Source organism: Dreissena polymorpha, chromosome 6, assembly GCF_020536995.1.
Source record: "Dreissena polymorpha isolate Duluth1 chromosome 6, UMN_Dpol_1.0, whole genome shotgun sequence".
Taxonomy (NCBI): domain Eukaryota; kingdom Metazoa; phylum Mollusca; class Bivalvia; order Myida; family Dreissenidae; genus Dreissena; species Dreissena polymorpha.
Window position 1 is genome coordinate 4,021,934 of NC_068360.1, and position 24,568 is coordinate 4,046,501.

A 24,568-nucleotide genomic window follows, 5' to 3' on the forward strand; every position below is an offset into this window, starting at 1 on the left:
GCTTTTATTAAATTTGCCGTAGCTTTCGACCTCTCGGTCTTCTTCAGCGGCGTTTATTTGTGAATAAGCATATCATCTTTAGCGGAAGTGACGTTATATTATCGCACGTTACATTGCGCGCCAATTTTAGTCTTTTGTGCTTAGTCCATATGGTTTGAACGTCCTCAGTTTGCGCTTCCAAAGTTGTTCGATGGTCTTCCGGTACTCGTCGGTTCCATTTAATTTTTCGAGTCCCATGACCCGGAAGTCTGCGACGCTGGCCGTTTGTGTAGAAGTGCTCGGCTACCGGGTCGTTGTGTCGAGTCCGTATGCGGGACAGGTTAAGAAGATGTCGCTGGTACAGGGTATCTCCCGTTTCTCCTACGTATACGAAGGTCTTACACCGTTCGCAGTGAACAGCGTAGACTACATTGGTGGATTTGCAGGTGACCTCGTTCCGCACATTGTAGCTTTTGCCGGTGGTGTCGCTGAACTTTTCAGCCTCCATCATGTATGGACAGATTGCGCACCTCTGTGCCCCACAAGGTCCGCTCCTGTTGTGAACTCGGAAAAAACATCCGGTTGTGCTTTTTATAAACCAATATGTCTTGAAGGTTGCAGTCTCTTCTGAATGCTGCTAACGGGGGTTCAGAAAAAAAGTTTACAAATTCTTCGTATCCGCAACCCAAGTCCTTACGCTAAAGATCTTTTACTGCTAGGGGGGTGGCATGAGTCTTTGCGTATGTAGAGCTGTTTGTCCGTGGGCTTTACATATAGATCTGTGTAGATATGACCATTTCGCATCCGTACGGTTGTATCTAGAAAAAACAATACTATGCGAACTATACCAAGGTCTACTTGAATATTTTCGTGTATTGAATTGGCATGTATGGTAAAAGCCTCAAGTTCAAGCGCGGTACCTATCCATATTCAAAAGCCATCATCTACAAACCTCTTATAAAATGCCGGTACTTTATAAGCTGTCATGAGTTGTTCGTCCCACTTCCGCATATAGCTACACGCAAAGTTTTTTCCCAGTTTTGAGCCGATCGCCACTCCATCTGTGTGTACGTAGTTGTTTTCATTTAGACTGAAATTGTTGTTTTCCAAAACTGTCGTGATTACGTTAATCATATCATTAGTTGAAGTGACTAGCGCGTTTAATGCTTCCCTGCAAGCTTCTAACCCTTCTCTTTTGGGTATGGATGGATACAGTTTCCTGACGTCAAAACAAAATAGTAGACAATTGTCTTCCGGCAGTGGTTCTTTGACTTCTTTGAGTTTCTGAACAAAGTCCGTAGTGTCTCTAATGTAATTCGGCGAGGACTCCACATATTCATTTAATTCGTGCTCGGCTAATTCGGCTAATTTCTCTGTAGCTGTATTTATCCCGCTCACTATTGTGCGTAAAGGTGCGTCTGCTTTATGTATCTTCGGATTTCCTTTGAGCTTACCCGCTTGTGGGTATCTTGGTATCAAATACTGTTTCATATCACCAGAGATACTGCCTTGTCGGTGAGGTCTATTTACGAGCAATTTCACATTCTTCATACTTTGTTTACTTGCATCGCCTTCAGTAGATATGTATGCCTCGTCTTCACTCATTTCGTGTTTCAGTGACTCTATGTAAACTTGTTTATCTAGTATTACTATGCCAGATTCCTTGTCTGCCGGTCTGATGATAATTGAATCATTATGTAACAGTTCATGACATGCTTTGTTTTCATGCTTGTCTAGATTTAATATGCAAGTCTTCCTCAAATTTGAGATGATATCATTCTTTACCAGTTCAACATTAAGGTCGAGGCTTGGGTCCCTCCCCGTGTTTGAGTAAATGTGCTTTTTGGTTTAACTCGGAACTTATCGATTATTCCCTGTTTCATATTTTGGTTGCTTTCAGTGTCCGCAAAGTACTCCTGTAATCGCATTCTGCGTTCCCACTCCCCAAGGTCAGCAAGCAATTTCACCTTATCGATACTCTTACGACTTGGGATGAATTTAAGGCCCTTTTCAAGGAGATTTTGTTCATCGTCGGTGAGTACGTGTTTTGATAGGTTAGTCACTGAAGATTTTGTCTCATCGGATTTTTTTCGTAACGATTCTTGCGGTGATATTTGGGGTTTATTCTCCTTCAGCTACTTTGCTTTGAACGCTTTTGTGTCACTGGGTCGTTTCACATTCGGTTTTGCATTGGCAGCGTTCTGTTTTTTCAAGTAAATTACAGGTTCGGTAGGCTTTCCTTCAAACCAATCATACACGTGAGTATCAATATCATGGGTTGTATGCTGTCTACCGTCGACGCTAGCTTCTAGTACACTGAAATGGCTGTTTTCTAAAAATAACCTCAGCGAGCGGTCTACATTAATTGAGGGCTCAATTTGATCTTCAAATTTCAGCCACTCTGTGAATTTTCGGTCTGTTGAGACATGGATGCTAATTTGGTTGTGATCTGATGCGGCTTTTAGCTCGGCCTCCGTTGCCCATGACGATAACCTTCCATTTGTATATCTCTGTGCGCTTAGGTGTGCGTGTATATCACCGTCTACCAGTTGGTTCTACTTATGGGAGTTCTTATACATATATTGAGTAAGGTCTTCTCTCAATGATTCGTGATACATTTGAGATCCATACAGGAAATAGCTTAAACATCTGTAAAAACAATTACCGTCTTTTGCAATGCTAATTATCTTGTAGGTTTGGACATCCTCGTGTTTATTGATCTGTGATTTTAGCTGTTGTATTTTTTTTAATTTACGCAGTTTGTTCTCTTATGTTCGTTCAACATACCAATTGACTTCTTTTCATTACTATCTAGCATAGAATAGCACGAGAAACGTGATATACGGTATAGGATGCAACAAGTGCGAGTGTGTTGTGTATGTTGGGGAGACGGAGAGGCAAATCCAAGAGCGCATGAGTGAACACTTGCGAGACGTCCGCCTGCATATAGAAAAGCCCATCACTACCCACTTCGATTCGAGCCACTGCGATAACAATATGTACTTCTCGGTCCTGGAGACGCTAAATATCGCTGGACGCCAAGAGCGTGTAATTAGAGCAGCGTTGTGGATAAAGAGACTAAAACTATGAAACCGTTCAGATGTAATGTAAAAGACAGTGTTTTCAAGTCGGCAACATTAATAGACAGCATATAATGCTTATAATAAATAATAACATTTATGTTTATTTTATAAACATTATAAATGTTATGTATATGTATATTGTGAACATATGTATGTGTATATGTATATGTGTATATGTGTGTATGTGTATATGTATGTGTATATATATATATATATATATATATATATATATATATATATATATATATATATATATATATATATATATATATATATATATATATATATATATATATATATATATATATATATATATATATATATGTATATATCTATGTTTGTGTGTATGCATGTATGTGTATGTGTATATATATGTATATACATGTGTATATGCGTATATGTGGGTATATGTGTATAATATCTATATAATAATATATACACAGCGTATAATTCATAATATGTAGCGACTTCCGAGTATTGGCGCGTAACGTCATGTTCACGTCGTGTAACGTTACGTCATTTATTTATATTTTTGTATTTACTTCCGTTATGATCGACAGAAGAAAACGCTATGTAAAATTGTCTTAATAATCGAAGAAGGCTTAATACTGAAGAAGGCCTTTGGCCGAAATATTTAATAAAAGAGTAAATGTATGACGTTACAATAGTTTTATCTAAACTCTTTAAGGACATGTAGGACGTGGTGTTTTTAACAGTAAACTATGTGTTAAACACGTATTTTGGAGTGTGCGTTTATCATGCATAAATGTATATTTCGATAGGAATACAATAAAAAAGTGTGGTTTAAACTAAGTTTCGGTAAATACATGGAAGATAGAAGTGGAAGTGCATATCGTTTAAACATTTTTATTATACACATCGGATTAAAGTTGTCAACTTAATTGTTATAAAAATTGGATTAACGATGGCATTAAGGTAAGCGTTTCGGAAACCTGTGTTTTTTCCGGTTCGAACGTTTACACGTTTATTGACATAAACATTATTCATACGCGTCTTAAATAAACTATGGCGTACCGTTTTAGTCATTGTTTTGGTCAGTTTTGTTAAAGTTAAAAATACATTTGTTAACTGTTTTCGTTAGTTGCTGTATATAATAAAAAGAATATTACGCTAGTCAATTGTTCCAAGAGTTTGTATCACTCTCGTGGCTTGTGCTATTTCGCATCACACTCGAGGCTCCGACTCTCGTGTTATACGTCATCACACAAGCCACTCGAGTGATTCAAACTCTTGGAACAATTGACTAGCGGAATATGCCGTATATATCTATGTTACCATACCAAATCAAGCGTTGAACATTTTGCTATTTCTATGAGGAACACTGATTTTTATGGGTAATCCTTATTTTACGAAATATTTTACGAAATATCGGTTGATTTTGAGTGTTTATAGTCACATTTGCACTGTGAGTGAGAAGGCTTTCTGCCGATGAACTATTTCATGTTTCAATTGAACGCTGATACATATCACAGAGTCACTGGCCTAATAAAACTATTATATATATATTATTGTTTTATCCACTTCTAGACGACCTCTCGGCAGCTTGGCTCAGTTTGAATAATTCGTAAATAATGTTTTGATTTAAAAAAAAATCTCTTAAAATCCAGCATAAAATACATTTGTACTTTAGCATTGTGCAAGATATTTAAACGACAAGGTAAACATACCTTAATTGAAAGCTTAAATTATTGACTGTTTATATCCCTAATGTATGCTATTTTGCGAAGTAATCATGTGTTTACGTGTATATCAACCAAACATTGCTATCAAAACACCCGGTTGGCGTTTAAATGGCGCATACACTGTGAAGCCGTAAATATGGCATCAACAATAGGAATTTTACCGTGCTCTGTCAACCGTCAATCATCTTTGACAAAGTTTCTAATGTTTGCAAACACATTTGGGACATGATATTATGTATTGAGACAGTTATTTTAATAAACGCAAGTTTTTAATGGAAATTCATTTCGAAATCCCACTACCGGGTATACAGTTTTTGGACTTATACGAACAGCTTATTACACTATACATATATATATATATATATATATATATATATATATATATATATATATATATATATATATATATATATAGTGTAATTAGCTGTTCGTATAAGGCCATATATTCGAATAATTTAATATAATACTGATAATATAGTAAGCCAAAAATTAACTACATATCATTGTGTACTCTTCTTAAAAAATGTATTTTAATCCAAATTGCTATTAAAGTCTTAAAGATAGCTGTTGATTTGAAAAATCAATTGATGTTTATATAATTCCTTTCTAATGACATAAAAGTTGAACTCATTATACAGTCGAGAACTTATGCAATGATATCATTTAGCTTCATTGAGTTTAAGATCCAGGAAATTTAAATACATTTCCTAACTTTGATATCCTGCTCTTTCTAATAAGTGTGGTATTTTGTTTTTATTACGTTGCATAGTTACACAAAAATAACTTCACCTTGCCCAAAAGAAGAAGCATACACATATGCCATATTCTCAAATAGAATTCAGAGAATCCTGTCAAATTTTGTCATAAAGTTATTAGCTCTTTATATAAATGGTGCCTGTACCTATTTAGAAAAATAAAACAACATAAAGAGTTAAAGGATAAAAACGAAACATAAACATGAATTCAACAATATCTATTCTTCATCGAACACACGTTTTTATAATACTACAAACAATACGTGTTAACAAAAAAATGCTTTCTTAAATTTACAATGACACTCAATTTGGGTAGTTAACAAACATTGTTGAACAAATAGTTGCATTGTATCACTATGAGCTTCGTTGTATAATAAGACTTATGTTGTTAAAAGATGAATAAAATATTATAATGTGTAATCTAAACGTATGTATGCGTCAAATTAATACACGTTGTTTCATTGAAAGGAGGCCCTGACGTGTCTCCCTTTAAGTGGTTGGGGAGGCCGGAAGTTGTCCTGCATGGGGTTGCCGTCTGAATCAATGAGACTCCGAAGAGCGTCCAGCTGAAAGGCAGATTAAAGTGATTAATTTCTAGAGAAAACAAAGAAACTTAAACGACTCGCTTTAATGTTGTTTTCAAACCATTGTCTTAGTTCGCAACTGTGATCAAAAGCAATGCATTGGTTTATTATAAAACAATGTGAAATATAAGTTGCAAATACCATCTGTTATTGATCCTTTAACCATTAAAGTTTTGAGGTTCAAAACGGTATTTTGAATGTTTTAGAACATGGGGGTTTATTGAAAGAAAACTTAATTTCTCAGTCAGATCGTATGATAAGATATAAATATATGTGTGCATGCGTGTGTGCATGGACCAAAACTACATCTAGTGAAAATTGGGTGATACGCTATGGAACTCGATACCGTATTGAAAATCGTCTCGAACACATTTTTACTGAACTTAAATTGAATGTTCTTATGGATATGGATTTCATGTCGGGTCGCGATAATCCTGACCACGACTTTAAAGGTTCCTATGTATTTACCAGCAGCGCTTATCTAGCAAACACACACCATTTAATGAGAATGTTGCTTATTCGATTTTTTTCTAGTGCTTCACTCCATATCATGCATGATTACCGTATGCTCAAACACAGTATCACGCCCATTGCATAATTTTAAATCAGATTACGTCGAGATCTTAAGATGTTAATCAGCAATATACGACCGCGCTTATGTGGATTAACCGCTATACGTGAACAATTGCATGGTCTGTGTGTCCTTATAAGGAACAAATGTTTAATAAAACAAAATGTAAAACTGATAACAGTATCGCACAAACTATCGACAGTCATCAGTATGCTTGAAACGTTCCTTAATACTTAATATAATTATGTAGATATTTCAAATCATTCCGTAATAAGTATTGTTTAACGTGATGTAGATCACCGGCAAAGGCAGAGCAATACACATGTTTATTCAGTGGAAGTCCATACCGCACGTTTGAAGTTTAAATAGCTTATTTTTTACATTTGCTTATATTCGAATTGATATTTAAATATTCGATTTACCATCAAATCGAATCATCGAATAGTTTCGCCAATCGTAAAAGCTTTAGATGTGTATTTGTTTCGAAGTTTTGAAGGTCCTTTGGCACCTGAGTCTGCATAATGTGCGGAGCCGGAGTGTCCCAGCACTTCTACATAATTAACTTACTAGACTCACTAAAGTTGGAACCAACTTTAAAAGTATTCCTTCAAATACAGCTATAGATCATTCATACCTGATTGGAAGAGAACGCCACGGCTTCTTTGAAGACAATCCACTGGACACTTTCATAGAGGGGCGGTGTTGTGAGAGAGCCCTCGTACGTCCAGTAGTCGTCGATGTTGGCTGTAATATCGACGTTACATAACATGTGAGATATAACATCATTTTACAGTAACTGACTTACACCGCAACTATGATTCTTCCGATATTAGTTGTGTACGAATTACATCAATGTTCATTCTTCCAGAAATAGGAGTTTATATATGATGTTAAACACAAATACGATTAAAATAATAATACTAATAAGAAGAACAGATATATGATCACTACAAGATTAAAAGGGCAAGGAATCGGAGCAAGAAGAGAAAAAAAGATCAACAAGACACAGATAAAGGCGATAAGGATTCAAATTAAAAATATTTCTTAGAGATGGAAGATAAGAAAGAGAAGACAGATATTCGGAATTAATAAACAGAACTTACAAAAATCGGGAATAAGTTAAGAACGGTAAGATGAGCCTCGTATTGGGAGAACTGGACTTGCTACATGTGCGTAAGGTGTCGTTTCAGATGAGCCCGTGCAGTTCGCACAGGCTAATCGGGGACGACACTTTCCGTCTACACTGACTTTTCTGTAAGAAGAGACTTTTTTAAACGAAAAATGAAATAAGAGCTGAGTTGTCGTCCTTGATAAGCTTGTGCAGACTAATATGGGACGAAACTTCGCGCATGTAGGCATAAAGCCAGGTTTTCTTAGAACCCGGTTCATATATAGATAGGGTGAGGTAATGATGTGGTCTAATGTAAAGGAATATGTGAAAGGGAAGGGAAAAGATAAAGGAAACACAAAACATTCCAATGTGAATACGCCTGGTGCGAATGTCGTGTGCTCACCTGGCAACAGGTCGATAGGGTCGAGGGAGCTGGGGATGGTCACCATGCTACCGGGTTGAATCAAACCGTATACGTTGTCCGACACGACGGAGAAGAAGGGATGCTCCTCGCCAGACTGAAATTTTTGTGGAGAAAGCGTCAATGAACACCGGCACGCTTGGAAAATGCTTGAATTTTCACAACTGCATGAAACGAAAATGACAATATAATTAAAGTGATACGTTTTTTTAGTATTATTAAACCACTTCAATTAATAAATTTAAAAGAAAAACAAGCATAACGCGCATGTCGTTCATGTGTGACCCGGTTTATTAAATTAGTTTTAATATTCTTGAATGAGATATATTACCACTCTCAACATTTTTTAAGAGACATTGAACATTCCTAACAAAGTGTGTTTTTTTTTCACAAATGTGGGTTTCATGAGCAAGATTCCTATTATTATCAAAGATATTCTTGCAGACTCAATATAAAGATAAAAACGCGCTTTAATTTCCGACCACCACACCGGCTAGTCGGGCGCTTCCTGCCACCTGGATCATAATGCCGAGAACGGCGAGTCCGTCGCTCATGTTCGCAGCCTCCGCGAAGCTGTCATACTTAGTGTTCCAGTGGACGAGGTGAAGCTGCAATGGAGAACCGGGGAATGGACGAACATATTGTGTGGTTGCATATTTTAAGGAGAGTCATGCCAATGCCACAATACCATATTTTAGCGTTCAAGTAATTTAATAAAATAATTGTGCAATATCACGCTAGGTCCGCATATAAGCTACATGCACACACAATATCAGCAGTAACCTGAAGTTATTGAGCGGAAACAAGTGTTTTTTCGTAGCGTAAACATTCCATAGACTCAATTGATCAAAAGTCTATCCTTACTATGGTATACATTAATTAAATTTTAACCTACATACTTTTTACCACAATATCTCTTACTTAAAGGCTCTATATAGGTGAAGATCCGTAATTATTTACCGATTTTTAAATATTTTTTCCGTATTTTATATATAAAGGTTATCAAAAAACAATATGTATATGTTATTGGACATTACCAAAAAATATGAGCAATACAACTTGTATTGAGCTCAAAATACAGTGTCCTCCAAGTCAATCGTGTTTACAAACAATCAGTTTATTTACATCGCTGTTTACTCGGGAAAGTGAAAGTGAAAGTGACTCAGGTCACTAAAAATATATCGTTGATTGTCATTGTTTTCCGGTATTACTCACAAAGTATGTCTCTTCTTATAATGGTCAAAACGTTTGTAGTGATCTCATTAGTTACTTTTTGCTGGTAAAAAGTTGTTTTAAATAGAATTAAAAGTGAATGTTCTTTTGGCTATTTTAGCATACGTCACCGCGTTGGGGCTACACATCACGTTAGTTGCAAAGTTGTAAACATTTCGTCCAATTATGAAACGGGTATATCTTCAATACTTCTTGACAACGTTGCACCCCAGCTGTGTTATTAGCCTTTTTTATGCAAGGGTAACTGAAATCCGGTAAAAATTAGGCAAGTTTATATGCATAATAATTGGATTTGACACCTTTATAGGGCCTTTAACTCAAGTTACTTTTCAGAAACCGTTCTTCTATTTAAAGTAACAGTTATCTTAGCCTTAGCCAGACCGGCCCAGCATTAACTCCCTTCATATGTCTGCATATAAGCTACCATGTACCTATACACAAAAATTCAGTGTAAATAACTCTATATAAACTTACGTTAATGAGCGGAATCATTTGTATATTTTTAGTTATAATGGCTATGACCTTTAACTTACTTACTGTTAATGTGATTTCATTAACATTTTAGACTGGAAACCACCTGTTTGCTGTTCTTCTATTATTTGTTACAGTAACCTATGACCTTGAACCAACTGACAAAATAGCTCATACAAAGACAGGTATCTAGGTTAACTTGAAATATGCAACATTTCATCAAAAAATTTCTTTACAAACTAGCATTATTGACCTGAACCCAACTGCTGGACACCGTCCGGCCGGCCGCCCGACACTACCCAATCCAACAAAATAACTGGTTAAAATACCACCCAACTTACAATAAGCTATACAAAAGAGAAAATGACAGATTATTAAAAGGTATTTAAGCCACGCAAATCATACGAGTTATTCAGCAAAATAATTGTTAGTTAGTCTGAGTATGTTAACAGTTTTATTTTGGAAAAAGCTTCAAGCCCAATCATGATTAGTTAAGAATTAAGATTCTTGACGAGATATTTCCGCGAGAATAAAATTCGATTTTAAAATTACTGATTTTATTTCTATGTCGCCCCTATGCTTATTTACATTGTCGTGTTTTCGAGTTAAAATGTATATTCATGTTATTAACGCCACGGTAAAATTTTCTGGTTTCAAATATGTTTAACTACTGCATAATTTTGGAAAATGTATCCTCAGTATTCATCGCAGACTTTTTCGATAAAACCGGTTTCACATGTGTACCTCTGCGGCGAACTGCTTTCCGTCAATCGTATGCTCCGATCCCCGTGTGTCGTCTGCTCCCCAGTGCAGATGGAACTGTGCCAACGTGAATTCTTGGTTGCCAAGGGGACCACCAGTCAAATCTGGGGTAAGAAGGTAGGACAATTACAAACGCTAATAAGTTAATATCTGCATCAACATGCACATTGATTACATTATTTTATTTGTAAATATAACACTTCGTGCACGACATGTGAGAATATAACATGTGTATGTAACAAGTTATATATGTACAGTTACCAAATGCCAATCACACAAACCATAGTCCCAATTTTTATATAACACAAAAACGAAAGGAACCCACTAAAGTTGAGTGAAACATTCCCCATATAAGATGGATACGTTAACATGGCTACGTGCTTACACCCGGTCTTGGTGATCTGACACTCAATGCTGTGTCCGTTATTCTTCAGCTCAACCTCGTCTTCCGGTGTGTAGGCGATGCTAAGGAAGGTGAGATCAGAGTCGTACTTCGCATTTCGCGAAACGATATTGATCGGTGATTGACGGCGGCCCTTCACGGCGATCGGATAATTCTTTTGCCAGGTATGGGGCCCTGTGTTAAAAAGTAAATTGGGGCGTGAACTATTAAAAATGCACGAACTCCACGAAAAAATGCTGACAGATGAAAAGAAACATTTTTTTTAAGGAAGCAATTTTCGGTTACGGGTCGCTTTATATGAAAATTAAACCATATGCATGTCATATGGCAATTGTATGAAAGAATATTGTGTACACACTAAAAAAATACAATCTTATAGAAGACATTTAGAATTTAAGAAATATAATAACTGTGTCTATAAGACGACTATAAACATGTATCGTTTGTTAAAGAGAAACATGTTAGACAACATACCATTTTCCTCCGTGTATCCCCAGTCTGAAATTAGAAACCATCAAAATAATAATATGGCTGTTTTAAGGTTCAATCTCGAGAAACAATAAACGGTTTTACAATGCACATTGCATGTTGACTAACGTTTACAATAATTTAAAAAGGAGGTTTGTTTGATCAGTCTAATCTTAGTCAGACATATGTATCCGACTCCTCGCAACAACGTTAAACTGCTGATAAATGAAATGTAGCGACATGTATGTCAGAATTGAATCTAAATAACGCGTATATTATCTGATCAAGACTTAGCATATTAAATCCATGCACCATAATATCACATTAAAAAATATTTTGTAAAATATAGCAAGAAAAAACGGTCACCATTACTATTATGCGATACAATGTGATTTTTTTTAAACAACAACACGAAACTACTACAGGAATGATTTATTTTTGTTGCGCTATACTGTCTTAAATACATATGACCTCCTTTTAAGGTAATATATTCGCCAAAATGAGCCCAGTTTGACAAATATTTTATCGGGCTTTTCTTCCAGACCATAAAGGCGTTCACCTCTTCAAATGCATCTAATTAAACACGATTGACTGACCTTGGTGAAATCCATATTCGTACGCAAATGTAGGTAACATTACTAACCTTTGAGTAAATATATTCTATGAGGACATTACGGGGCTGCGATAAATTACATATCCAATAGTAATATTACCTCTGTTGTATCGCAAGAAAACAACATACGCTATCAAATTCCTAATGTTCTGACTACAGATCCAAATACAGATAAAAATACTTTCAAGCACATCCTAAACAATATATATATATACATATATATATATTATATATATATTAGCGCTGCTTTAGAAATAAAAGCAATTGGTTTAATTGGCATAAAGTTCACATATTTTGTTGTTGTTGTTGTATTATTGTATTTATCAATTTGTGTACTACTGTTTACTGTTACTAAATATAACTAATATTTATAATCCTAAGTACACCTTAAAGAAGTATTTTGATTTTATTAAAAAAAATTGAACATGATGACGAAGATTATAATTATATTTATAATTACCAGACGCCCAAACTCTGCCGGAAACATGCATATGCACTAAAATCTGAAAAAAGAGATACATTATTTTTTTAACAAACTGTCTCTAAGAAAACGCATCGCAAAAATGGTACGCGTAGTAGTAGTTGTAGTAGTAGTACAAGTAGTAGTAGTACAAGTAGTAGTAGTAGTAGTAGTAGTAGTAGTAGTAGTAGTAGTAGTAGTAGTAGTAGTAGTAGAAGTAGTAGTAGTAGTAGTAGTACTAGTAGAAGTTGTAGTAGTAGTAGTAGTAGTAGTAGTAGTAGTAGTAGTAGTAGTAGTAGTAGTAGTAGTAGTTGTGGTAGTAGTAGTAGTAGTAGTAGTAGAAGTAGTAGTAGTTGTACTAGAAGTAGTAGTAGTAGTAGTAGTAGTAGTAGTAGTAGTAGCAGTAGTAGTAGTAGTAGTAGTAGTAGTAGTAGTAGTAGTAGTAGTAGTAGTAGTAGTAGTAGTAGTAGTAGTAGTAGTAGTAGTAGTAGTAGTAGTAGTAGTAGTAGTAGTAGTAGTAGTTGTTGTTGTTGTTGTAGTAGTAGAAGAAGCAGTAGAAGTAGTAGTAGAAGTAGTAGTAGTTACCAGGTGTATTTAAAATTACTTACCAGGTACGTTGACAACTTCATTCCCAATTGTTCGTTGACTTGTGGCTTAAACATAAATGTTCTCCACATTTATACTATCCCTCGGCTCTGAAGTAATACATTCACATACAGTACTACGGAATACAGTTAGGGTCATCGTGGTTACACATTAAAATCCAGAGGGCGACATAGAGAATAACAGGTTACTGTTCCATCGTTTTGTAATATATCTGGCGAGGCTTAGAATAATATAACGGCAAGGCTTGCCAAGCCGTTATTTTATTCGTGCCGAGCCTGATATATTACAATACGATGGGACAGTAACCTGTTTTTCTGTTAATCATACCACAATTTTCTAAAAATCTGCAAACCAATCCATTTTTTATATTTAAAATGTACGGATCCCCGCTGATTTTGCTGATCCGTCTTTTACACGTTGACATACATGTAGCAACGGCGTTCGAAAAGACGACACGGATAATCGCTTATTTTAAACATCGTTTAGAGATTAAAAATTGTTTGCACTACGAACGGGAAGAGTACACCCCATTTAATTATACACGTCTTGAATTGTAGATCAGGAATGGACTGCAGCGACAAATTTAATCGAAGAACACACTTCACCGAATAGTTTGGAGACGCCATTTTGAGATGTGTATTGAAATTGACATTTTGATGATGGTGTCAATATTGACATAAGCGTGTTAAATCGTTTGTTTAAATAGTAAAGGATTAGCATACAGTAATCATTTATCTTGACTTTCTGTGCAAAACTTGCGAGTGCAATGACTATATCGATATTTAAGATTTATTGTCCCATTGATGACGTCATTAAATTCTGTAGTTCGGGCGGTGGTGATTTAAAAAAATGTTTTTGTGATTTATGAATTTAAACTAGAATAATATATGTACGTTTTTGGTATCAAATTGTTTGTTTTGTTGAACCTGATTCATGTTACTAGAAATTGTTGACTTTATTGCAAATCCCACGTTACTCCAAACATTGACTGATATAAGAACTTCCTGTTGACCATGATATAAAAAATATATCAGGCAACGTTATATCAGGCAGATATCAATGCGGTGGTATGATAAAATGCGATTGTGCGATAGTACGATGGCGACAATGCGACAACGCGACAGTACGATGACGACAATACGACAGTTCGACAATACGATGGCGATAATGCGATAGTACGATGGCGACAGTACGATAGTACGATGGCGACAATGCGATACTACGCTTGCGAATGCGATAGTCGCCATCGTACTATCGCGTTATCGTACTGTCGTCATCGCATTATCGCACTGTTGCCATCGTACTATCGCACTGTCGCCATCGTATTGTCGCACTGTCGCATTGTCGTCATCGTACTGTCGCATTGTCGTGTATCGCCTTCCGGTACACATGCCTACATCGTATTTTTTCCTAGATGGAACCACTTTTAAAAATACTTTACAGTTCGGCATACCTTACATCAATACCCACAATACATACAATTCTATAACTTAAGAAGAATTTGATTTCATTATATCTGTAACCTCTTTCAAAGTACATCTTTATAGTCATCTATTTTGTTTCTGCAATAAGAATAGTTTGTGTACCGGAAGGCGATAGTCGACAATTCGATAGTACGATGGCGACTATGCGACAGGCGATAGTGCGATAATACGATGACGACATTGCGATAATACGATGGCGACAATATGACAGTACGATGATGACAATGCGACTGTGCGACAATACGATGGCGACAGTGCGAAAGTACGATGGCGACAATTCAATAATACGATGACGACAGTTCGACTATCGCATTGTCGACATCGTTCTAGAGCATTGTCGCCATCGTACTATTGCATTATCCCCATCGTACTATCGCGTTGTCGCCATCGTACTAACGCACTATCGCATTGTCGCCCTCTGGATTTTAATGCGTAACCACGATGGCACTAACGGTATTCCGTACATACAGTAAAGTGCAATAGGTGTATTAGTAAAAGTTCTGTGTCGATATTTCTGAATAAATTATCGCTTGATTAAACGATAATTGTCGTACATTATATGCACACATTACTTGTACCTGCAAAGACCGCCTAGAGCCTGAAAAAACTGTTTTGCCACAGATTTGTTACATGTGATACTATGTTGGTCGGAAACACGTGTTTTGCTAGCTTCACATCACGGTTCATAATTATACATTGTTTGACAAAAAATGTCAAATATATAAATATTTATGAACATATTATATAACGTAAGGATTCAATTTTATTGAGATTTTCGACTTTTGTTTAAATAGCTTACTATTTTCGCCATTGATGTTCATGCGTAGAAAGCAATGGTGTTTACAAAGCCAGCCACTGACACAGAAGGGTCTTTCCAGAAACGCACGACGCGATGATATGCGTACTTTCGCCAACTTTATAATATGCATCGATTTCTTATTATTTACTGTTCAAGTGCAATGACACAAAATTTAAAAACTACCAAGTTGGATTTAACAAGTTGATTATATGTAACAACATGTAATTAAACTATCGTTTTACACGACATTGATGGCTATATAAGTGTATCATGGCGGTTGTTTTAAAATATTATCAATGGAAGCATTTGTCTGTCTTAAAAATCATATTCTATCTGGTCGTATCTCATTGTAAAACCAATTCTCAACTTCATTGCAAATTCAAATGTTTCAGCATTGAAATAGAGATCCCAGATGACGCTCAGCTCATTAGTAACATAAACTGATGTATCTAATGATATGGTTTCCCAATGTACTGACTGATGTTGTTTTTCAAATCGAACGATGGTTTAAATTTGCATAGTCATAAAATATCATCGTGCTTGAATATGGCTGCAAAATGTTTGAACATATCAATAAAAAATAGCATGAGTAAGAAACAGTGGAAGATCTTACGTACACATATGTAAACAGGATTAAAACGTGTTATTACTTACTTTAGTTATTGATGAAATTCCAAAAAAAACAAAACTCTTTTTCATATATATATATATATATATATATATATATATATATATATATATATATATATATATATATATATATATATACATGTAATGTTTTTAATAGTAGTTTTTCTCCTATATTCTTTATCAATTGAGTCGCGTTCCTGAGAAAGCTTGGTATACTGCATGTGCGTAAAGTGTCGTCCCAGACTAGCCTGTGCAATCCGCACACTCACAGGCTAATCAGGGACGATACTTACCGCCTAAATTGGATTTTTGCTAAGAAGAGACTTTATTTCAACGAAAAATGTCATCAAAACGGAAAGTGTCGTTCCTGATTAGCCTGTGCGGATTGCACAGGCTAATCGGGGACGACACTTTACACTCATGCAGTATGCCCAGTTTTCTCAGAACGCGACTCAATTAGGCAAGCGCATCTTCACTTCTATTATGTTTAAAACATGCTGATGGTGCGTTAGATATTGCCTCAAAATATGGAAGAAATGACAGATAGAGTGCCTCAAAATATGGAAGAAATGACAGATAGAGTGCCTCAAAATATGGAAGAAATGACAGATAGAGTGCCTCAAAATATGGAAGAAATGACAGATAGAGTGCCTCCAAACCGGGTTTTCTGGAGATTCTGGAGATTATTATAAGAAATAGAATAGAAATAAAGAAAGCGTTAGGCAAAGAAGGATGTGTACTTTCGACTTAAATATAGTCCGCCTCATTCTCATAAGAACTACTTCGTGCTTCCGACGCTGCCCGAAGCCAATGTCGCGTTCGCTCGTATATGTTCGGATATCGTCACGTAAAATTCGAATGGAATATATTGTCACAGAACAAATAAAAACGAGCATTTTGTATCTCGTTAAATCTACATTACCATACCACATCTAGCTTTGAAACTTTGGCTTTTGCTATAAGGAACACTGATTTGTATATTTTATCTTTATTGTACGAACAATTTTACGAAATATTGGTTGATTTTGAGTGTTTTTGGGGGCTTTAAATTCCATGAAGAAATAATATAGTTATTGGAAAATCTGTACCATGTGTGAAAAGGCTTACTCGCAATTAACTCTTATCATGTTTCCGTTAAACGCTGATACATATCACAGAGTCACTGACTTTAAACATCTATATGTATTAACGTTTTATCCACTTCTATCTAAAAAGCTGTCATAAATATCGATGTTTTCAATCATGATTCACTTGTTTTCTACGTGCGACATCATGTCCATTGGACTCAACCGGGCGTACACGCTGAAATCGTGCGTGATATCGTCAGATAACGGATGGCCGCGAGATAAAACAAGGGTTCCCATAGTATTTATAGGAGAGGTATTTTGTTTCGCTGTTCGTGAACAGAAATCGGTTATCAACATTCTACCCTGTAATTTGCTGTCGGCTTAGCGCGGTACACAATTCCGCAATAAAATCGCATACCTTTCCGGGTCGTCACATAATGCAGCCTCAGGTGAGGAAGGACCTCATGAACGTCCAAATACACACTTGGTCAAAATGCAGATAATATATTGTCCCATAGGCACATTTCCACTAGTACGTGTACGTGCTTACATATAGTATTTGGAGACACTATATCAGCTCTTCATTATTGTGTCGCAGTGACTCTTGTGTAGCTGTTGTTGAGTCATTCCAGCAAATATACACGACGACGTTCACATTGCACGATGAAACATCAATATTGAACCGAAAAGAGACTTCACGTCAACGGCATTATCATTTACACAATGATCATTATCATTGTCTGACATTAGTTTGTATTCAGTTGACGTATATGCCAGATGGGCCGGTTGTTAACATGTACAATGTTCACATGTCACTATAATAAACAGTTTACTTACTTACTTTCTTACTTACCAGATTTAACATTCAACCATAACACTATTGTTATGCAGGAACCCTATATCAATTTGGAAAACATGTATATATAGGATCTGGCATGAGTTGTCATGTCATACCATATTTTATTAAACGAGTTCAGGAATGTTGTTAGTAAGCGAGCCTTTGGCGAGCTTACTAACGAATTCCTGGACGAGTTTAATAAAATATGGTATGACACGACAACGATTGTCAGATCTTTTTTATCACATGCTTTTAAATGCGCAAATTAAATAATTTTTTACGCAAACATAAAACCCCGAAAGTTGTTTACATTTCGTGACGTCATTTGACGTTGCAACGTCATTTCAGCAAAATAACAAAATGCGATTGGTCAATCGAACGAAAATAAGCAAATGAAAACGCTTAAACATTATATTACACATGTGTAAGATAAAAAAATATGTAATGGATATATTACATGGGAAACAGGGTATGGCATGTGATAAATATTTATAATGTATATTAGTTATCAGATACTTTGAAAACAGCCTGTACCCGGATAAACCCAACGCAATTCGACGAACGTATAGCAGTTCAAACATGACGGCGGGAAATGACGACGGCAAAATATTGCTTTTAATTAATGCTTATGTTACTTTAATCGTTGACTTTAACGTTATTATCATAAAACAATAGACCCATCGTTTGCGTATCTTTTATGTAATCATAAAACAATTCCGCGAATATCGTTTCCAGGATTGCGGCGGAAAGACGGCTTAACCTTTTATTTTAATTGTCTTACTGTATATGTGTTTTGTTGTAATATCTGTAGCAATGGGTCGTATAAGTATTTGTTTCAACTTATATGGCGTCGTTACATTGCGTAAACATTGTGTTGTAACATAAAATAACTAGGAACATTATCAGATATTAAAGTGATATTATGGGCATTTTTAAATGTTGTATTGAGTTGAAAACAATTCACAGGTCAAAAGAAATTGTTAAAATGTGGTGACTGACTAATTATCTTCAACTTATCTTGCTACCAGTTGTTTATAAAAAATATATATTATGTTCGATATTTTAAATGACTGGAAAGTCCTCTAAGCCGAAATGATCCGTACAACAAAATGGTGCCTTTTGTGTCGAATGAACTAATCTGCACTAAAACTAAATTTAGATTCACATCGTAAATCGAATTAGTTCTGTCGTCAGTTGTCAAAACGAAAGTACGGTTGATATTCAGATGCATTATTTTTCTCTTTCCGGGATATTGTTTTAGTATGTTGATGCTGCATTAACAAATATAAGTGTATATGAAGTTAAAACACCAAAAATAGACAACGGTTGCGATAGACACCTGTAAACTGTTAGATCTCCATAAGATCAGTTTAAGATATAATAATTTATTTGTAAAAAAAACAACAACAATTTAACACATTCTTAAGAGTCTTAAGTGACCATATAATTTCGCTGTTTTTCAGCATATATATACTATAAGAAAGGCTCATTTATAGTTTGTTTTATCACACTTCTTATTCAAACAAATGACATTCAAAGTGAATGCTATGAGAACATGGAAATCTAAGTACCGATCGAGATAATGGTTGATAAAACCCGAACGCAATGACTAATTGAAACGGAAGATCTGACAAAAGCTAAAAAAGTGATACCGACTTATAAAGATCTTTATTTGGGCTGAAAACAAATATGGATAATTACACGATTTTCTTTGTACTGTAAATACAATAGTGTAGCTTATTTTTTCGTCAATGAATGGCAATTTATTTTAGTTAAAATACGGTTTTTAATCATTAATTAATAACTGCAACGAGTTGAATAAGGAGCTTTCTGAGTAACCATACTGATGTAAAATCTATATGAAAATTAAGATTACTTCAATGATATAAATGTCACTTAATGCAACCAGTAAAATAATTATCATCCCATATACCAAACGGCATATGATTTCCAAACGAATGCTACAATAGGAAGATAGATGCTCTAGCCGACGTAAACCAGCGTTTTCTTTATTTCGATGAATGTCATGCTGTGTAATACCTATTAATATCTTAAACACGCACACAAAATGCAAGACATTTATTATAAAATTTACAAATTTTGGATTGCGTTAGGTATTTATCCATATTTGGTTCGTGTTTAGTCGTCGCTGTTTTCGACTTGTGTTAGGTTTGCAAACCACTACACAATATAATCAGTATTTAATGGTTATAAACATTAATATAAGACTTTCACACGTTTAAATTTGTGAAGATGTTGATTATTCTAATGAATTTTACCATTAAGGAACAGCGGTATGTTAAGTGACTGTGAGTTAAAACGTCATACAACACTTCATACAACAGGACATTATAGCTATAAAATGTGTTATGATAATACTCATAATAAGTATGATGGAACCCATTAAAAAAATGCATACTTCGACCAAGTGTCCGCTATTATGGAACTTTGTTCGCGTCTTGGAACTGCGTAAGGCTTATGCGGGTACAGGTCATGAATACTTGTGAAATAATACTGATATGTATTGCCATATTAGTTTTCAAGTTGAACTATTTTGAATTCCAATAATCAGCCTATAAAACTTATCGTTGCTAAATTAAAAGTAACAAAATGACGTCGCGAGTAGGCCTTGATATGTATCTGGCGGAATAAGATAAACCTGATCTATAATCAACACTTATCTATTATTCTATGTATCCCACTTTTTATTCAGTAAACCTTTTATTTAAACAAAATTAGTTTAACTGGATGATTTCGCTGGATTTATGACGTCATTTCGTGTCGTGGTTTAATGCAGAAATTTAATCAGCGGGGCTTTAATCAACCGAATTTGCTGTAAAAGTGGAATAAAATAGAATCCATAATTTAAAAAAGACAACTTGTTTCAAATTTACGCGCACTTACTTATTTTGTCAACCGGATCTAAACAATACCGTCCCGAACGAACGATTACTTTTGTTCGCCCTGAGGTACAAAAATACCAAATATGATCGATTATCTAGCTTCTTTTGCAAACTGTTACCTTATAAAGTAGTGACCGTACAAACTATAAACTAGTTGATCTCCTGCTGTCGATCATGTGAACGTGATCAACCGTCAGTACGTATTCCTACGCGCCGATTAACATATTCTAGTATTTGACCTTTGAAATGTATTGTCTTTTATTGGGGAGGCGGAAAACTACAACGGGCGAGGCATGGTCAGGGGTGATAACCCCAAAAAAGGGTTAGGGTAAGGGTTAGGATTAGGGGTCGGGTTAGGGTTAGGGTTGGGTTTAGGCTAACCCAAACCCTAACCCGACCCCTAACACTAACACAAACCCTAACCCTAACCCTCTAACCCCCCTTGCGCAATACCATACCATGCCTCGCCCGTTGTAGTTTTCCGCCTCCCCTTTTATTGAGACGCATCATGATTGTTATCGTTAAGATAATACATCTTCCTATTTTGTTTCTTCTTTAAAATATATTACAGAACCAGCTTTCCGTATTTTTATTTCTTTCACTGGATTACTCAATTCATGACGCATCTCGTGTGACGTCATTTCCATGACATACTATTTTAATCTATGGATTTTAGGGACAGCAGTTTTCCAAGTAACTATATCGAATATTTTTTAAGCATGAAATGAATCCGAAACGTATTTCGGATTGTATGTTTATCATACATAATTGTTAAAGGGGCCGTCCAACAGATTTTGGCATGTATTGAAACTTGTCATTAAATGCTTTATATTGATAAATTTAAACATTTTAACTTAAAATATCCAATAAAAAAAACACAAGAATACAATTTAAAAAAAGGAAAAAGAAGAAACCCTCAGCAGGGCTCGAACCACTGACCCCTGGAGTAAAAAGTCTCCCGCCTGTTCACTCGACCATCCTTGCTCATGCTTAGATATTATGTATTTTTTACCTAAATAAGCAATCCTCGTAGTATCCAAAAATAAAACGACAAGAACAGAACTTTCGAAATTCATCAATCGTTTCGCGTCGCACGACGCTTTACAATTTTCAGGTTTTCAAATCATCAAAAGATGCATATAGTAAATATTTACGAGCATGGTAAATGGTCAGTATTACTATTTCCTTAAAAATATAATAACTAAAACGAAAATTTGCGAATCTGAAACAACTTTTTTTTAATGTTGTCAATTTACCAAAACGTTAAATCTGTTGGACGGCCCCTTTAAATTAGGAATAAAATAAATCTCTCCGACAGGATTACGATTTCGTAAGTCATGTTTTAGGTCATCGTCGGATACCCCCGGTCTATTCATAACGTTACTCTCCATTCCTAAATGTATGAGCGGAGCGTAATCAGCAGCCGTGGGTATCCGACGATGGTTTTAGGTCAGAGCAGAGCATTCGATATAAACATCATAATGCTATCATAAAATAGTGTGGTTTAAAATTCATTTCGATAAAGGGATGGAAAAACATAAAATGGAAGTGCGTATCGTTTTAACTTTATGGTTATCAGCATTGGTTTAAAGTTGTCATTGAGATAAATATAATTGAGTTTTTGTTTTGCTTTTTTTCCCATTTCTAACAATAAAAATATCACATTCTCGATTTGTTTTCATTTTTTTCTCATAATTTCAAGCTGAAAGTATTTAAAGGGAACAGTTAAATGTGGAACGGTGTTTACGTGAGACAATTGGAAGTTATTCGATCGTCAAGAATGTTGTGTGCATGTAGGAGGCCCGACCAGAACATTATTATTTTGTAATGTAAAAATACTCAGTTATCATTATTTTTTGTCTTTCATGAAATATCTTAACAGCATAATTTAAAATATAGCAAGATTAATCAAATACAATAAAGTTTTACATATGTTCTTTTCTAAGCTTCACCAGATAAACTTTCTTAATCTCGGCTCCAACCATGTATTCTCTATATCAGCTCTACTGAATCGCCCAATCGGATCGGGCGACTTCAACGGAACAAAATTTCGTCCGCGATTATTTTTATCCAAATGAGATCAATTAAATTAAGACATAAATCAACGAAAGAATGGAAAATATTGAAAAGTAAACGTAGCCCATAATTGGGATCATACAAATGCAACTGAAACTGTACTGTGGATTAGATAGACATGATTGTTGACACTATTTGAGCTTTAACAGATATCATCAACAACAAAATGTATCGATAGTAAGCCTAAACGACAACTTACCTCAACGACGACGTTAGGCCTAATCCAATTTTTATAACAATAAAATAGCAACAACATGCACTTTCATTTTCTGTTCTTCCATCCTTGTATCTAAATTGATTTTTAATCAGACAATGTCTTTGGAAGGATTATATCGAATTCTAACCATTCTGACCATAAACACAAGTTACGAAATCGAATGACTGGTCAGAGCGTCTTATTATATTCGTATCGAATTTACCAATTTTGCACGACAAACACACAATTAGAAATACAAATTTGATCCGTTTGTTGCTTTAAACATATTTACGTGTTAAATAAACCACCACCTCTGAATTGTTTTCCTTCAAATCTAGTCTAGCTTAAAACTTGTGTGGTTCGTCACAGAAAATACGTCACACTAGATACGTCATAAATTGCGCATTCAATTGCATGAAGTACGGAAAGCTGTTTCTGTAATACGTTTTAGTGAAGGATCAAAAGAGGATGGTGTGAAATATAAACGATAAAACACGGCAAAGCTGGGTCGGACGTGAATAATCGGCCAAAGCCGCATAATAGCCCTCGGACTATAGGCCCTCGTGCCGTCATGTCGGCACCCATTCTTGTATAGAATGAATTCATAAACAGCACGTGAGCCCATGACATGCCTACGATCGAATCAGGTCTATCATTTCATTCCTTTGTAACGATATTTAATTCAATACCGTTCAAGTGTATTTTACAAACACAGAAAAAATATCTTTAAAAACTATTTTCGTCGTTTGATATTATTTTGATGCTCACAAAACAGGTAAATTAACGTCGAAAAAAATGCATAGTTTAAACAATATAACTAAAAGGCTTAACCAGAATTATTAATACGAAATGATAGGATCACAAAATAGTTGGGTTCATCATGCATGTATATTTAAGATTTGTGACCGAACGTATTGTATATGTTTATATTGTATATACCGTATATATAGGATCTGGCACGAGTTGTCATATCATAGATCTCTCTACCATATTTTATTAAACGAGTTCAGGAATAGTGTTAGTAAGCGAACATTTGGCTAGCTTACTAACGAATTTCCTTGACGAGTTTAATAAAATATGGTATGAAATGACAACGAGTGTAAGATCTTTTTTATCACATGCTTCGAAATGAGCAAATTAATTAAATATTTACGCAAATATAATGATAAATCCCGAATATTGTTTACATTTCGAGACGCCATATGACGTTGCAACGTCATTTCAGAAAAATAACAAAATGCGATTGGTCAATCGAACGAAAATAAGCTAATGAAAACGCTTAAAAAGTATACTAAATGTGTAAGATAAAAATATTCGTAATGGTAATATAGCATCGGAAACAGGGTATGGCA

At 35.2% G+C, this 24,568-nt stretch overlaps 1 protein-coding gene across 10 annotated transcripts; it reads right to left on the minus strand.

Annotated features, from left to right (window-relative positions):
* Positions 1-5,723: 5,723 nt before the first annotated feature.
* Positions 5,724-23,582, minus strand: LOC127833229 (carbonic anhydrase 2-like). 10 transcript variants are annotated; one of them, XM_052358389.1, is made up of 10 exons: positions 23,528-23,582; positions 13,226-13,312; positions 12,618-12,660; positions 11,551-11,574; positions 11,059-11,250; positions 10,656-10,777; positions 8,723-8,815; positions 8,190-8,304; positions 7,310-7,419; positions 5,724-6,086 (listed from the first exon to the last, which is right to left on the minus strand). In XM_052358389.1, the coding sequence occupies exons 2-10, from the start codon at positions 13,292-13,294 to the stop codon at positions 5,979-5,981; spliced, it is 876 nt and encodes a 291-aa protein (XP_052214349.1). In that variant the 5' UTR covers positions 13,295-13,312; positions 23,528-23,582; the 3' UTR covers positions 5,724-5,978. The 10 variants fall into 10 exon arrangements, with proteins under 10 accessions (XP_052214349.1, XP_052214353.1, XP_052214354.1 ...); XM_052358393.1 differs by having other exon boundaries at positions 13,226-13,270; positions 23,528-23,581; XM_052358394.1 differs by having other exon boundaries at positions 13,226-13,270; positions 23,509-23,559.
* Between the last annotated feature and the right edge of the window lie 986 nt (positions 23,583-24,568).

Excerpts from the sequence above, each read along its gene's own strand:
- LOC127833229 (XM_052358387.1), bottom strand. The coding sequence starts at position 23,276 with ATGTTGTTGCTATTTTATTGTTATAAAAATTGGATTAGGCCTAACGTC. Across the intron at positions 13,271-23,219 it reads GGCCTAACGTCGTCGTTGAG|CCACAAGTCAACGAACAATT; the intron begins GTAAGTTGTCGT and ends TTTATGTTTAAG. Across the intron at positions 10,778-11,058 it reads TCAGATCACCAAGACCGGGT|ATTTGACTGGTGGTCCCCTT; the intron begins GTAAGCACGTAG and ends TTCTTACCCCAG.